The 14,925-nt window shown below is 43.7% G+C and overlaps 2 protein-coding genes across 8 annotated transcripts; one reads left to right on the forward strand and one right to left on the reverse strand.

Moving 5' to 3' along the window:
* The first annotated feature begins 934 nt into the window (after positions 1-934).
* On the forward strand, positions 935-9,501 carry eef1db (eukaryotic translation elongation factor 1 delta b (guanine nucleotide exchange protein)). 4 transcript variants are annotated; one of them, XM_047343028.1, is made up of 10 exons: positions 935-1,118; positions 2,795-2,804; positions 5,874-5,982; positions 6,150-6,221; positions 6,882-6,944; positions 7,676-7,772; positions 7,971-8,077; positions 8,182-8,394; positions 8,480-8,674; positions 9,346-9,501. In XM_047343028.1, the coding sequence occupies exons 3-10, from the start codon at positions 5,878-5,880 to the stop codon at positions 9,382-9,384; spliced, it is 891 nt and encodes a 296-aa protein (XP_047198984.1). In that variant the 5' UTR covers positions 935-1,118; positions 2,795-2,804; positions 5,874-5,877; the 3' UTR covers positions 9,385-9,501. The 4 variants fall into 4 exon arrangements, with proteins under 4 accessions (XP_047198984.1, XP_047198982.1, XP_047198983.1 ...); XM_047343026.1 differs by lacking the exon at positions 2,795-2,804 and having other exon boundaries at positions 981-1,118; XM_047343029.1 differs by lacking the exons at positions 935-1,118; positions 2,795-2,804 and adding an exon at positions 4,050-5,353.
* Positions 9,076-14,110, reverse strand: LOC118121038 (tripartite motif-containing protein 16-like protein). Of its 4 annotated transcripts, none has more exons than XM_035176651.2 (9): positions 13,886-14,110; positions 13,136-13,553; positions 12,894-12,989; positions 12,519-12,752; positions 12,267-12,429; positions 12,107-12,148; positions 11,833-11,895; positions 11,380-11,618; positions 9,076-10,851 (listed from the first exon to the last, which is right to left on the reverse strand). In XM_035176651.2, the coding sequence occupies exons 2-9, from the start codon at positions 13,469-13,471 to the stop codon at positions 10,549-10,551; spliced, it is 1,476 nt and encodes a 491-aa protein (XP_035032542.2). In that variant the 5' UTR covers positions 13,472-13,553; positions 13,886-14,110; the 3' UTR covers positions 9,076-10,548. The 4 variants fall into 4 exon arrangements, with proteins under 4 accessions (XP_035032542.2, XP_035032541.2, XP_035032540.2 ...); XM_035176650.2 differs by having other exon boundaries at positions 13,136-13,570; XM_035176649.2 differs by having other exon boundaries at positions 13,136-13,476; positions 13,886-14,107.
* Between the last annotated feature and the right edge of the window lie 815 nt (positions 14,111-14,925).

A 14,925-nucleotide genomic window follows, 5' to 3' on the forward strand; every position in this document is an offset into this window, starting at 1 on the left:
GCAGGTTGTTTTTAAAAACACAGATTGTGTTTTCGTCAGAACGGTGAAATCCTCAGGAACGTTCACTTTACAGAACTCGAGGGAGGTTGTGGTTCTGATTGTGGCTTCGAGGTCGTTGTTGCTTTGCAGCTCAGTGACTTTTTTGTGTCGTAGCTTTTCAGACTCATCAGCTGTTTCCTCATTAAACCGCTCAACAAATACGTTCAGTTCTTCTTCTTTGCTTTCATGTCTTGGAATGTTTGGCTAAATGCATGAAGTTTTATAAATTCACCAGCATATTCACATGTTCTCATCAATTATGATTCATTCATGTCACTGCTGTAACAAACAGGTTGAAGATATAAGGGGAACAAGTGATAAGTATGAAGTATCATAAACAGTGGTTCTCTGTGTTGACCCTGTGATACGCTGCCTCTCGCCCAATGTCAGCCGGGATCGACCCTCAAAGGCTCAGTGGTGCAGAATGGATTCATTTATATCTAATTTATAATTTATAGCCTTTGTAAGTAAAAACACATGACTGCATCTTTTAATACATGAACTGAAAACTTTGATCTCTCTCTAAATATATATATATATACATATATTGAATGATGACGGATCAGTCTCTGCTCTCTCCCTCCTTTTCCTCCTCCTCCTCTCAAAGATCAATCACCTCTGATCTCCTCCTCTTCCTCCTCACACAGATCGCTAACCTGTGCTCTCTCCCTCCTTCTCATAGATCAGTCACCTCTGCTCTCTTCCTCTTCCTCCTCCTCTTCCTCTTCTTCCTCCTATCAAAGATCAGTCATCTCCTCCTCCTCCTCTCACAGATCAGTCACCTCTGCTCTCTTCCTCTTCCTCCTCCTCCTCTGCTTCCTCCTCCTATCACAGGTCAGTCACCTCTTCCTCCTCCTCCTCTCACAGATCAGTCACCTCTGCTCTCTTCCTCCTCCTCCTCCTCCTCCTCTGCTTCCTCCTCCTATCACAGATCAGTCACCTCTTCCTCCTCCTCCTCTCACAGATCCCTAACCTCTGCTCTCTTCCTCCTCCTCCTCTTCCTCCTCCTCCTCCTCACTCTGCTGTAGAGACGCGTGTCATCCACTGGCCTGGTTCCTCTCGGACTCAAACCCTCAACAGTAAGTAACGCCGCCTGACAGTCTGTGGTCCAGCGTGTGTGTCACTGCAGGGACTCGAACACGTTGTGGTGACATGGTGATGTCACATATTGTGTGTTTAACGTTGCGCAGGGACTCGGCTCGTGTTAGCCGAGGCTAGCTGGCGGCTAGCTGAACTGGACAGGCTAGCTAGTGCTAACGCTAACCGGCTCTGACGTGTTAAAGGTTTAAAATGAAAACCAATGCTTTGAGGTCACGCGTTCAAACAGATACAGTTGTTCTATATTTATTATATAATATTATTATGAATATGATAAGTGTGTCACGTTAAACCTTCCGGTGACAGAGCTGCATCACAGCTAATGGAACATGCTGACCGAGCTAATGTTGCTGTTAGCTCACATGACGACATGTTACCGAGTCAAACAGGACGTGACTCTGTGACAAGTCATTACACGTGTGTGTGTTCACTGTGGAGTCAGTGAACAGGGGCTGACCTCATGGGAACCAGTTTAAATCCTCCGTGTTCTGTAAAGTCACTGGTTTCATCTCCTCTCAGGCTCCAGGAGAGTCCAACCTGGAGACTGGGGTTAATTCATAACGTGATGTTCAGCTGAAAAATGCATTAATGTATTTTTATTTTGTCACATTTCTGCAATAATATTTCAAATTACTCATTAAACACAACCTGGACATAGAAAAGCTGCAGAACATAGATGGAGAAATAGATTGAGGACATGAAGCAATTCAATAATTAAACTATTATTTGAGTTTGACAAAGATCTGGATCAACAAACCTTCGTTTCTCTTCATGGTTCCTGCACGTCGGTCCTTATTGAAATAGTAAATCCTGCTCCAGACAATATCTTTAACCTTTAACATGATTATCTTTGTGCTTTTTGTAAAATGTGTGGATTTATTGATATTTTATCACGTTTCTGTCAGTCCTCCCCTGCTGTATATAATCATAATTACAGATATTATCATTTATTACTCATTAACACAAACCTTATCGAGATAAGCAGTAGAATATAGATGGATTTATGGACGTGGACTTAAACCAATTGATAATTAACCTAGATATTTGGGTTTGACACATGGATTTTACATAATATCCAGAGATCTGAATCAATGCACCTGTGTTTTTTTCTTCTCCAGGATATCTGCACGTTTTGTAAAGTAATTTATTTAATTTTTCTTTGACGTATTGAAGAGTTAAGCCTCCAGACTGTCTTATTTAAATAAATTAAAATTAAAACTGGCTGGAAAATCTCTGCTTCAGCTCCTAGAGCTCCACTTGTGTCAAAATCGCACCGTTGCACGTGCTGACATGTACGTACTCTACCAGGATCACACACTGCGGCTTATTTTGAGTTGATCTCACAGACACAGTCGTGCTGCAGAAATATGAGTGCACCAAACGTGTGGCTAAAAATAGTGCCCAGCAAATCAAATACACTATCAGCACACAAGTAATGACATCTAAAAACTGAGTCGTCAATAAGAGCAGCCGCTGCAAACTAGCCCAGCCAGGGAGTTGTTGGGGAAAAGAAATCTATAATCGATTTGATCTTGTTTAATATTAAAGATTTCTTCTCATTCATCATCACCCCAAACTAAAGGCTTTATTTCTTGTTGACTTCTTGCTTGGGACAAATCTTTAACACACAACTTCTTTCCTCTCATCTTGCATTCAGAATTTGACAAGTGAGTATTTCTTAACACACGTTCTTGTACCTCTCTTTGAGTCTTTATCTACGTCGTCACAGCCACTGTATTGACTCGCTTGTTTCGTAAGGTGGTGATTGTTGAATTTCTTTCTTAATGGCTTGCGGTTAACTGGATGAAAAGAACGTGTTGAGCATTTGACTCTGATACTAGTTTGAGCTCAGCAGCTTAACCAAGCAAGGTGAGTCAAGAGCTTGGATATGGTTTTAAGCATCAAGTAGAAATAACTGTGTCCAAATTCATTTCATCTGTGTGTTTGTGTTGGATTTCCTGTATTGCAGCAGGATTACGTCGCGTCATACAAACCACAGCTTGCTCTTTATCTGATTTGTTAACAGAGAACCTCAGAACCCACTGAATCAGCTGCTTTGCATGTGGGAGCATGTCGGTGCTTATCAGTGATCCGTCATCAGCTTTTAATTTATCTAGACAGCTTTAATATTTTTCTTTGACTCATCACATCTTTTTCTTTCCTTGCACGCTCATGTCATTTGTGTCAAGATTTGTTAAATCTTGTGATTGATTTCGTATTAAAGGTTTGAAATAGTTCTAGATGGAACAAGCAATGTCTTTAAATTTCTTTACGTTAATGCCTGTTGATAGAACTGACTGTTGCAGTAGTTTGCGTATAATCAAGACAAAAAGGGTCTGTCTCGTTTATCGTAATGTTAAGGATTTGTTATTGAAATATAATGATGCTATAAAATAGAGCAGATGATGCAGATCTATTTCGATCCATTTGATATACTCTAATTTTCTTTAATTTTGAAATCAATAGAGCTCCTTCAGAGGAAGGTGGATGTATTTTGGCTAAATTAATTGAAACAGTTCATGTTAAATCTTTCAGTGTCCAAGTCATGTCTTCACAAGAAGGGTTGGGTTTTACAAGCATGTATTTGTTTAGCTTGTCATTGTCGGTTAGCAGGAAAATCTGGACTGAAAACCACAAATGCCAGAGATTCCTGTACCTGCTTGTACCTTTTGGGCCTGTTAGCTCATCTGGTTGCTCATTTTAGTTCATCTGCATGGTTTCTTTTCTATTTGCTGCATGTGTTTTGCTTTGTATTATACATACAGCTCTTTGAAAATCTAAATTCAGTGTCTGACACTGATTGAAATAGATCAGTTCCTTTTTGTGTTTCTAATCCTTCCTGCGTCTCTCTAACTAATCCAAAAGCTTCTTCCTGTTATTCTCTTTTTTGTTTTCCTTGCAACGGATCAAAGATGATGTCTAAGAAGACCCCCCAGTGTTCGGCAGCAGATCAGTCGGAGCACGATCAGCCTCCAAACCACTGTCAAGTGGACCGGTCCTCAAACGCAGCTCCGGGCTGTAGGAACAAGACTGAATCAGGTCAGAGAAACGAAGAGACGGCGTCATCTTCCCCGGAGAGTGGCAGCATGAACGGAGATGGGAAGCGCAGTGGCAAAAGCCGCCGCCGCAAGAAACGCTCCTCTAATCCCGAGAGCAGCGCTGAAGAGAAGGCCAACAGTGAGACCAAGACTCTGGAGAAGCCACAGAAAAAGGCCAGGCAGCCATCTGAGCCCCGTGCCGCTCTGATCGGCCTGCAGTCCGAGTGTGGGAACGTGTGGTTTGAACGCAGCATCTACGAGCGAGCCGAGAGCCTCTATCAGTGCTGGCTGGCGGGTTCCTCCAACGGGACCACCCAGTCGAACCGGTCCCCCCCGGCCCCGAGCAAACACTCAAACTCTCCATCAACTGCGGCTCCATCTGTCTCTGGACCGGTTTGCCACCACGGCGATCAGGTGGCCTGTCACCATGTCGTTGAGGAGGTGTGGGTGAACAAGACGACCTTTGACCAAGCAGAGCACCGCTTCGCCGAAGAATCTGCGCAGCCATCCGTTCCAAACTCTCTGGACCTCCCGGCCCCACCCAACCGCTCCACCGCACCCAGAACACCCGACGAAGGATATCAATCTCTGGCGCCGACCCCTGCGACCCCTGCAACCCCTGTCCAGCAGGCAGCCGTCACGCCAACCAGTCGACAGTCGATTAACGGACTGCCTCGCTTCCCGGTGGAGCTGCTGCGAGAGGTGTGGCTGGAGAAACCACTGTACGACCGCGCTGAAGCCGCCTTTTACCAGAATCTATACGGCAACAATTCCTCCAAGCGCTCCGGCTGCGCCTCCTCGTCCAGAAACGGCGAGCACCCTCAAAGCCTTGTAGAAGAGGAAGAGGAGGAGGAAGCGGTGGCGGAGGAGGAGGTAGTGGAGGAGAAACGCGTGGTCCAGCCGGGTAAAGCGGAAATATTTCACGCCCTGCACCCGATCCAAGAAGAGGAGGAGCCGGCCGAGGTCCCGGAGAAGGAAGAAGCGTCGGGGGTAGGAGGAGTCTGCTACTTCCTTCACCCAGACAACGAGCGGGTGTGGCTGGACAAGTGGCGGTATGATGCTGCAGAGAGCCGTTTCCATGGCTACAGTGGAGATAAAGCCGTGGTGGTGGGGAAGAAGGGTCGGAGGCCAGAAGCCGACGCCTCGTCAGCTGCCTCCACGGCTCCACTGGGGGACAAGTATGAGCAAACTGGGAGAATGGAGCCGCTCCAGACGTTTCAGTTCATCTTTCTTTTGATTTTCTCTTTACGCCATCGTGTGTTTCCCCTCTTTATTTTGTTTGGAATGTGTGAGTTTTATTTCTCCTCGTCTCTTATGTTTTTTTGTTTTTTTTCATTCGTCTTGGTTCATTCATTCTTTATTCCAGTATGATTTTTAATTGTCTCAAATGACCGTTTGAACGGAATCATTGTTGTGTTTTGCCAACTTTACTTTTTTTTTCAAGGTTTGATTTTTAAAGTTGTGTTGGAATGGTCTGTTTGTGGGGGGTGTAGATAAAACACTATATAGAATAAGAATTTTACAGATGGGGGAAGAAAATACGATTTTACAGCTAATAATTGTGAATATAGTTAACACTTGAAGTATAATTCACTGAAATATTAGTAGTAATGTATATTCTTCTTTTTCTTTTTCCCTGACTTCCTGTGTCCTGTTCAAACTTCCCTCTTTTCTCCTTCCTCACTCTTTCCGCTGTAGCACCATGAACTTTCTGGCCCAGGAGAAGATCTGGTTTGACAAACCTCGCTACGACGAGGCCGAGAGACGCTTCTACGAAAACATGAACGGCTCCTCACAACCAGCACAGGTAGAAAACACAGCAGGGATTCTTTGTGTTTTACTATATATTTCTATCAACTAGTTGTTCTTAGACTTCTGACCAGTAGATACAGAGGCATTAAGTTTGTAAATGTAAACACAGAAAGTTAAATTCATGGATGAAGCGACCATTGACTTGTGTTTCTTTGCTTCCAGGACGCTGGAGCGAACAGCATCCTGCAGGACATCGCACGGGCTCGGGAAAACATCCAGAAGTCTCTCGCTGGAGTAAGTTTCTGATGTTCACAACTTTCCTCTTAGCTCACGTCAAAAAGTCTGAAATAATGTGAAACTGCAAAGACAAAATGTCCGTGACACACGGTAAATGCTACTTCTCATTTTACTTTATTCTGTCGTGACAAAGTTGTGTTGCTTTATTTGACTAAGTTTTGATTTACGCTGTCACGTTGTGTGATTTCATTGGTGGGTCTGTACAGTAAGTGTTAGTGCTACGTGTCGTTTTGACTTTCTTTAGTTCCCTTTTCTCTTTTTACCACGTTGACCTTTCAAACTCAGATAAGAGGCAGATAAGAGAAGTTGTGTAGTTGGTGTGTTAACCCATTAATGTCCTTGAAGAGGTTTTTTATAATTTCCTTTGCAGCGCTGACGACACCGTCTGAGCTCTTTTTTGTTTCATGTACATTTCTAAGTTGAAGTAGAGGAGCTCTGTCTTTTGAGCTGAAGACAAACAAACCTTCCGAGCTTAGGGAGGCGTGCGTGCGTGTCAGTTTCTAGACTTATCTTTTCCCACAACCCTCCATCTCTTCATGTTGTCGTCTTCGCTCCTGAGCATCGTTCCTTCATCATGTACTTTATCCAGTTTGCTCCTCTTCCCTCCTCTTTCCTGGTGTTTTCCTTTTTCATATCTGAAACCCTCCCCCCCCCCAGCTGAAGACGACACTGTGTCAGAGAGGGTCTGCTCAACCTTCCATGAGCCACCACCCAAAGTGTGTAAGTGCCAGCAGACCTCGTGTGTCCCCGGAAGCTTCTCCGCTGCCAAACACTTTGTCCCTGCGCCACCTTGAGTTCACTAGAGTTCAACTTTAGAAGACGTTTCTGTGTGGAGTGCTGTAGACGCAGACTAATGACGGTAAATAAGGATGGACGACGCCCCTTTGCCCCCCCCCTGTACAAAACTGCCATCTTGCTCTGGTGACGTCAGTCTGTAGTGATGTGAACCAATCACGAGTTAGTCTGAGCTGTCAATCATGACGTTTCACCCCATTTATATGGCATCAAATAACTAATCAAAATCAAACTTCTCAGAATAATTAAAATCTGAACTTGCATCAGTCTGATGACGACCTAAAATTATTATTTTGTTATTTGGCCTGTGTCCCACCTGCTAACATGGAGGGGGTGGGGTTTATGACCTATACTGCAGCCCACCACCAGGGAGCAATGCTCTGGCTTCACACTTGGAAGCTGTCAAGTCGCCCATCTTTTATTTACAGTTGCTGATACAGACGAAGTAGCTGCTTCATCACCCTTGTGTTTTCTATCAGAGTCCGTCTACAGCTCCTGTCTGTGCTGCAGCCGTCTGTAGATGGACTCTGGCTGTGTGTCGTGTGCTGTGTTTACACTTTAGGTTTAACAACCCTGGGTTTGACAAAGCTACTAAATCAGTCATTAGGTGTTTGTCTCTGTATTCATCTGCTTGTCTTTGTGATCTTCTCGTGCAGAGCAGCACCAGCAGCAGCAGCGGTGCAGCAGCTGATCAAGGAGAAGTCATCTCTCGCATCAACAGCCTGGAGCTGGAGAACCAGAGCCTACACAAAGGTGGGTGTGTTGTGTTGTTGTATTTTCTTTTTATCCATAGTTATTTATAATAAAGTTTGTGGTTAGACTTTAAAATATCAAGGCTCAATTTCATTTCGACGTCTTAGGAATCATTACCAAAGTTTCTTTTTAATATATCAGCCTCGATCCCCAAACATCCAAAATTCATGACTCTGGTTCTACTCTCTCTCTCTTCAGTGGTCGACAACTTGCGGGCGGCGCTTTCCAAACTAGAATGTCGAGTTGCGGTTCTGGAGAAATCTCCTGTGACCCCGGCTCCTGCTCCTTCAGTCCCCTGCACAAACGTGAGTTTCTCCATCAAGTTCAACAACTTCAATTATCACCTCCATTACTTCAGCTGCAGGAAAGTGACTGAAGCGTTCTGAGTAACCGAGGTTTCTCCCTTCAGGGCACTTCTGTCCAGCAGAAGACCAGCGCCCCAGTTGAAGAGGAGGAGGAGGAGGAGGAGGAGGAGGATGATGACGACATCGACCTGTTCGGCAGTGATGAAGACGAGGAGGCAGAGACCCTGAAACAACAGAGATTGAAAGAGTACGCGGAGAGGAAGTCCAAGAAGCCCACCCTCATCGCCAAGTCCTCCATCTTATTGGATGTCAAACCTGTAAGACTCTGATTTTACTCAAAATGAAGTGTTGACATCTCCCACGACTCTTACACTCACCGTCCTCCTCCCCTGTGTTTCCCAGTGGGACGACGAGACGGACATGGTGAAGCTGGAGGAGTGTGTGCGCTCGGTCCAGGCCGACGGTTTGTTATGGGGCACGTCCAAGCTGGTTCCTGTGGGTTACGGCATCAAGAAGCTGCAGATTGCGTGTGTGGTGGAGGACGACAAGGTGGGAACGGACTTGTTGGAGGAGGAGATCACCAAGTTTGAAGACTTTGTAAGTAGTTGTTTTTTAAAGTGTTTCTACAGAAGTCACACTGTAGTTTTTCTAAAACTCTAATGTCTGTGTATCTGTTTGCCCACTGTTGCTCTGTGTGATGAGGAACAGCAATGTTGGCTGTATAACCGGTTTCTCTATGTTTGGTTAGCACTAATAGTTCTAATCATACGTCAGCAGCTAAATTGAGAATCTACGTCAGCACATTACTGACGTTCACAGGCGTCGGCCTCGTTAAACTTTATCACAACGTTCTGCTTGGTTTCATCGTCTGAAAGGAGATAATTTATAAGAAGAAGGTTGTGTGGACAGACTTATCTTTAAGAACTGAGGAGATAATAGACGTGTAATAAAACACCTGCTGTAGTGAAGACGAGGCTGAAAAACCACAAACTCAGAGCTTCTTCGTCAACTTGCTTTTTATTGTTGTGGTTGAAATTAGGACACTTGGGTTTGACAGGCAGGTTAAAACAAAAACATGAACATTATAACCTTCAGGAAGATCATATTTATCAGTATTAGATAACCTGAAGTTAGGTGTACCTATTAAACTGGCACAGTCGGTACATTGCTGCATAAATGAGGTGTAAACAGAAGTTTATACATTTGAAATCTTGTTTCCACGACACGTTCACTCGAGTCTCACCAGTTCCCTGTTCGCTCTGTTTCAGATCCAGAGTGTCGACGTTGCTGCTTTCAACAAGATCTAATCCTGGGCTGTCTTTTTTTTTTTTTTTCTTTGTTCCCGTCTTTCGTCACGCCTTGTTTCTCTGCTGATTTGTGTCAACGGTTAATAATAATAATAAAAATCCAACTCGAGCACTGAAGCTACTCTTGTCTCTAGTGTTTTTTAATCACAGGTTACATATCAGATAATTGGTTTGGTCTGTTTCCATTACAATAAAATGAAGGTGAAAATAGATTTAACACTTAAAATGTTGTTCTACAGACAGAGACTAGTCCTCCTCTTTCTACTGAGGCACTAATCCTGATGTGCAAACTGTTAAACACTGAGGTCTGTGTTTGTTTCATCAAAAAAGTTACATGACATATAAAAATAAATTCTGTCTCTTACAATGTAGTTTGATGACCTGGCTGGATAGCACACGAGGTAATGTTTACAATATGAGTGAAAAGACCCTTTAACACACGAGGTGTTGTCTCTGGGGAAATGTCCAAATAATTGGGTCTGGACATTTTCCGTTGTTTACTTTTCACACATGAAGAATGAAGGAAGGAAAATGTCCAGAACATTCATCCTGAGATATAAATATTCTCTGGAAAATGTCCGTTAATGAGGCCACACGAGTCGTTGACAGGGAAACGTGATGGTTCGACATCACGTAGTCTGATCCCGGGCAAATGTCCCAGCCGTCAGTCAGTGAGGCATCAAGTGTTAATATAGTGACAGTTTCACAATCATGCACTGATTATATAGAATCTTTTACATTATATACACATCTAGTTTTCAGTAAAGTAACGACATCAATACTAGAGCCGGACTCATCAACTAATATTTGATGAATTAAACACATTAAAAACAAAGTTTTAAATGAGTAAAAGGCTCGTTTATATTCTGAACTACAATAAACATTGAGGCCAATAAAGTTAAATGTAGTGTGAAGAAGCCTGCATATCGATATGAGTATATATATATATATGTGTGGATAGGTTCGATTTTTAATATGATTACAATTATAAAAAAATGCCACATTGTCGTTTCAGTACAGAAATGGTATTTTGTCATTCTCCTGAAAATAAAAAAAAGACGTTTCTTTCATTATCATCTGAGGTGTCTCATCTAGTCCTGAGTGAATTTTACTAAATGATATTCAAACCACTGACCCACACAGCATCTCGATGTCTGTGCTGCGTCAGTCCACCGTGCAGAGGGTGACGGTGGATTCGGATCCCAGCCACGCTGCAGCGTAGAGGGGCAGGTCGAACTTGGTCGTCACCCTGTGCAGGAGGACGACTCCTCCGGGCGTCACCATGAAGAAGCAGATCAGTCCGGCGTCGTGGTCCAGGAACACCCCGACCCTGCGGGACAGCGAGCTGGAAGCCGCCAGCGCCACCGCCTGCTTCTCTCTGCCATGGCAGAAGCTGAAGGAGGAGGAGCTGCAGCAGAGACTCCAGGACAGGAAGTTGTGTCCCAGTCTGCACTTGTCAGATGATCCCTGACGACAGAGAGTCAACGATTAAATCTGACGCACGACGAGAGCTGAAACAACACGGTGCCACTTTTACTTAAAGCAGCAGATGGATTAAAAAGAGTCTGATGTGTGAGTGTGAACATGGAGAAAGTTTCCATCTGTTCTCTGTCACTCTGGTGAGTGGGTTCCATCTCCTGTGAGAAGAACTGACTGAGAGTCAGCTTCAACTGTCACAACCAGCTCCAGTTGAAGAGTGAAGCTGAACTGAGATCAGTTAAAAAGACTCAGAAGTTATTAAAAACCAGAGTTTATCTCCAATATTCAGCAGGAAACCTTTAGAACATGAAGAATCATGAACAGAGTTTGGTGGATTTGTTACAGCAGCAGCTCTTCTGGTTCAGGAAGCAGAGGATCATGGGTAATATTTCAGTTCAGTGAGTGGAACTAAACAGTCAGAGCCCAACAGAATCAATCACTGACTGCAGAGGGCGCTGTTGCTCAGTAAAAAAAAGCATCACGTTGCATTAAAAACACATTTTGATAAAAAAGTACCTTTCTCTGAATGTTCTCGTACGTGAGCCCCAGCACCACCTCGCTTCCCTCCCACTCCGCCTCCCAGTAGCTGCGGCCCTGCAGCCCCTCACGGCACAGCACCTGGCACCAGGTGTCGAAGCGATCCGGGTGGTCGGGGTACGGGTGAAGTTCTCCGGTTCGACTGACCACACGGTTCCCCCCCGTCAGAGAGAGCAACCTGTGAGCCGTGAACAGGTCCAGAGAAAGAGAACAGAAGTCTGCCCAGAGGAGAAACACAAACTTGGACTTCAGAGTAGATAAAACCAGAGGTGAAAGGTATTTAAGGCAGAACTATTCTCAGTGTAAATAAGAACATGATCAAATAAATAAAATAATATAGAATGATATACCTATTTAACAGAAACAGATAAATACAGAGAATAAATACACTTTGATTAAAGGTCTGACCAGCGTCTGGTGGATGAGACTCACACTGAAGCAGTTCACTCCTGTTGTTCGGAGCCGGGGCGACTGGAGATTTACCAGATTCTGCAGCTGCAGGAGTAAAAGAAGGAGAAATCCTATGAAACAAGTCAAACCAGAGACACAACGTTTCCAGTAGGTTTTAAACTAAACATGAATCATAGCAGTGACAAGAAACTGACGATCTACAGACATGTGTTTGTCTTGTGAACGTTACAGCAGCACATTTCAATTTTAAATCATTTTACATGATGTAATATCTTTTTTTTAAAGATTCACTCACCTTCGTCGACCTGTTTCATCTGCAGGAGGTTCACAGATTTCACTGTGAAAACACGACAGCAGAACTTTACCCAGTGACGCCCGAGAGGAGCTGGATGCACTCGTCTCTCATGATGTAATGTTTAAAATCAAGTGGGATGTTCAGATGAATATAAACGGACCTGCAGCGGTGATACTCGGGAATTCTCGGAGATACAGACTCTGCAGCTGCTCCTTCAGCTCTGAGATGGCTCGTCTCACAGGCCCGAAGGAAACATGTGGACAGATCGTCAGAGAGCGGTTTGCTCCTGCAACATCTGGACCGAGGTCCGACTGACACATCTGCTGCAGGAGATACGGCAGCAGCAGTCAGAACTGAACTCAAACACGAGACAGTGATAACACCCAACTCAAAGATGTGTTTCCACCATCACCTGTGAGATCAGGTGTCGGTCCTGACTGAGCGACAGCCGCTCCAGCTCAGCGTCTCTCCTCCTCAGCTCTGAGACCTGCTGCTCCAGGTGCTGCACCTGGTTCTCCGCTCGAGCCACCTCAGCCTTCTCCTGAGCTCGGATCAGCTCCTTCATCTCGACGCGGCGACGCTCCATAAACTCCAGCAGCTCGGAGAAGATCTTGCTGCTGTCCTTCACGGCGGCTTTGGCCTGACGCTGAGGAAACAAACACTGACACTCAGGCGATTGCATTGACAGCTAAAGGTTTAACATACGATAGTTACTGCTGCTACATGTCGCAGCAGCCGCACACTTCCTTGAAGTGCATCGTAACATACGACGTCTTTTTCTACTCACAGACAACGAACGCAGACTTTGTTTCAGCTGCTGAATCTCCACCTCCCTCTCTTGGATCTGCTGTGCGAGACGTCTCCGTGTGTTTCCCACAAGCCTCTGGACGAGAAACCAGACGTGACACGAAACAGCTTTATTATATTGAAGAAATGATATTTCATAGTGATGATTGGTTCCTTTAAATAAGCTGCGAAGCTTGTGTGTCTATTCTACAACAGCTAAAGATCAGCTGTGAGTTGCTTCACCTCTCCGTCTGTCCTCTCAGGACGGACGGAGGACACATCGAAGGTGGGGTGCTCGAAGCTCTCGTACAGAGGAGGAGCCGAGGGGACCGGGCTCAGCTGGACGGAGCCGAGCTTCTGCAGCATCTCCACCAGCAGCGTGTTCCTGCCCAGTTTGGGCCTGGGACTGAAGGACGCTCTGCACTGGGGACAGCTGTACACAGACTGACAGTCCCAGTGGCTCGTCAGGCAGCGCATGCAGTAGCTGTGTCCACACGGGACGGTGACCGGATCCGAGAGCTGCTCCAGACAGATGGAGCAGGTGAAGCTGTCGGGGTTCATGAGAGGAGCCTGAGCCATGGGAGCTGGAGGAAACAGGACAAACAGGACAAACAGGACAAACAGGGGGAGGAGGGGACAAATGAAAACACGCCACCAACTACTGAGGACCCACAGAAACTACAGGAAACACACATTTATTTATTTTATAATATCAACTGAACAAAGTTAGTAAGAAAGTTGTTTGTGCAATTTCAATATCTTCCGCATTAAATCCTATTTACAGTGTTTACATTGTAGATAGTATACTACAGTAGTTGAACTGATGGAGGATTATCTGATCTGATCTTATCTTCATTTCATAACTCATCTTCTTATTGATTATAACTAAACAGGAAGATGATGTGATGTAAATTATGGGATGAATCATAAAGTAAAGGTCTTTGCAGAAGTTAGAGATCAAAACAACACGAGACTAAAGAGAAGTTCACTGACCTGAAGTTTAGCTGCAGAGTCCGTCCTCGGATTTTATATTAAAAATGTTTTATTTATAACGTATATTAATGTAGTTTGTGACCGAATGTCACAGATTGTCTGCAAACATAAACAGGAGGAAACCGGAAACAGGAAGTAGGAGCCGGAAAAGGGAAAGTGAAAAAAGACGGTGTGGAAAAACAGCTCAGTTTGAGTTTCACTGCCACCTGCTGGTGAAAATACAGAATCACAGAGTTATATTTATCTTTTATTATATTTAACTGAAAATAAAGTTAATGAGTTTAAAATAAAATGAGATTAATGGTCTGAATTTAAAGTATAAACAAACAGTATATTCTGTATTTTTAAACATAGTTCAATTCTACATTAATTCATATATTTCTTACATTCATTTATTAAATTCTTGATGTATTCAGTTATTTATACATTTATAAACTTAGTTTAATGAACAATTAATGACCTTTTATATTTATTTAATCATTTCTATCTATTTCTATATTTGTTTATTTATCTCTACATTTATTTGTTTATTTATGTATTTCTACATTTATATATTTATGTATTAACACTTTGTTTGTCGATGTGTTTTCTTCTTCTTCTTGTCACTTTACTCAGCAGCAGATAAACTCTTTGTTTTTCTGTCATGGAAATAAACATGTTCATCAATTCATTTATTCTGAGACCTTCAGGACCTTTTGTCCACATTGGTCTAAACATCCAGTCTCAGTGATCATTGTGGACTTTGGAAACAGTAATTGATATTAAAAAAAAATTATATATATATCTTACCCCACAGTCCATTCAGCAAATGTTGATGATAATCAACAAATAATCATTCATTTTCACTTTTTGTCACTTTATCTTTTCTTAATAGCATCTCTTGTCCACTAGATGGAGCCATGACGATGGTATTCAGGGGCTGCATCTGCATTGAAACCAGTGATGGAATCCCACCACACAGAAACATGAGCACATGTCTGAAAGGAGCTGGTGGAGCTGTGGTGAGTGGAGTTCACTCACAGAACATTTAAACAGGTTCT

Source organism: Hippoglossus stenolepis, chromosome 14 (assembly GCF_022539355.2).
Source record: "Hippoglossus stenolepis isolate QCI-W04-F060 chromosome 14, HSTE1.2, whole genome shotgun sequence".
NCBI lineage: Eukaryota > Metazoa > Chordata > Actinopteri > Pleuronectiformes > Pleuronectidae > Hippoglossus > Hippoglossus stenolepis.

Bases quoted from the DNA above. Each gene is read 5' to 3' on its own strand.
- eef1db (XM_047343029.1), top strand. From the start codon at position 4,050: ATGATGTCTAAGAAGACCCCCCAGTGTTCGGCAGCAGATCAGTCGGAG. The intron at 5,983-6,149 runs GTAGAAAACACA...CTTTGCTTCCAG, and splicing joins GCTCCTCACAACCAGCACAG to GACGCTGGAGCGAACAGCAT. The intron at 7,773-7,970 runs GTGGGTGTGTTG...CTCTCTCTTCAG, and splicing joins GAACCAGAGCCTACACAAAG to TGGTCGACAACTTGCGGGCG.
- LOC118121038 (XM_035176651.2), bottom strand. From the start codon at position 13,471: ATGGCTCAGGCTCCTCTCATGAACCCCGACAGCTTCACCTGCTCCATC. The intron at 12,990-13,135 runs GTGAAGCAACTC...TTTCTCGTCCAG, and splicing joins CTGAGAGGACAGACGGAGAG to AGGCTTGTGGGAAACACACG. The intron at 11,619-11,832 runs GTGAGTCTCATC...TCCTCTGGGCAG, and splicing joins CAGGAGTGAACTGCTTCAGT to ACTTCTGTTCTCTTTCTCTG.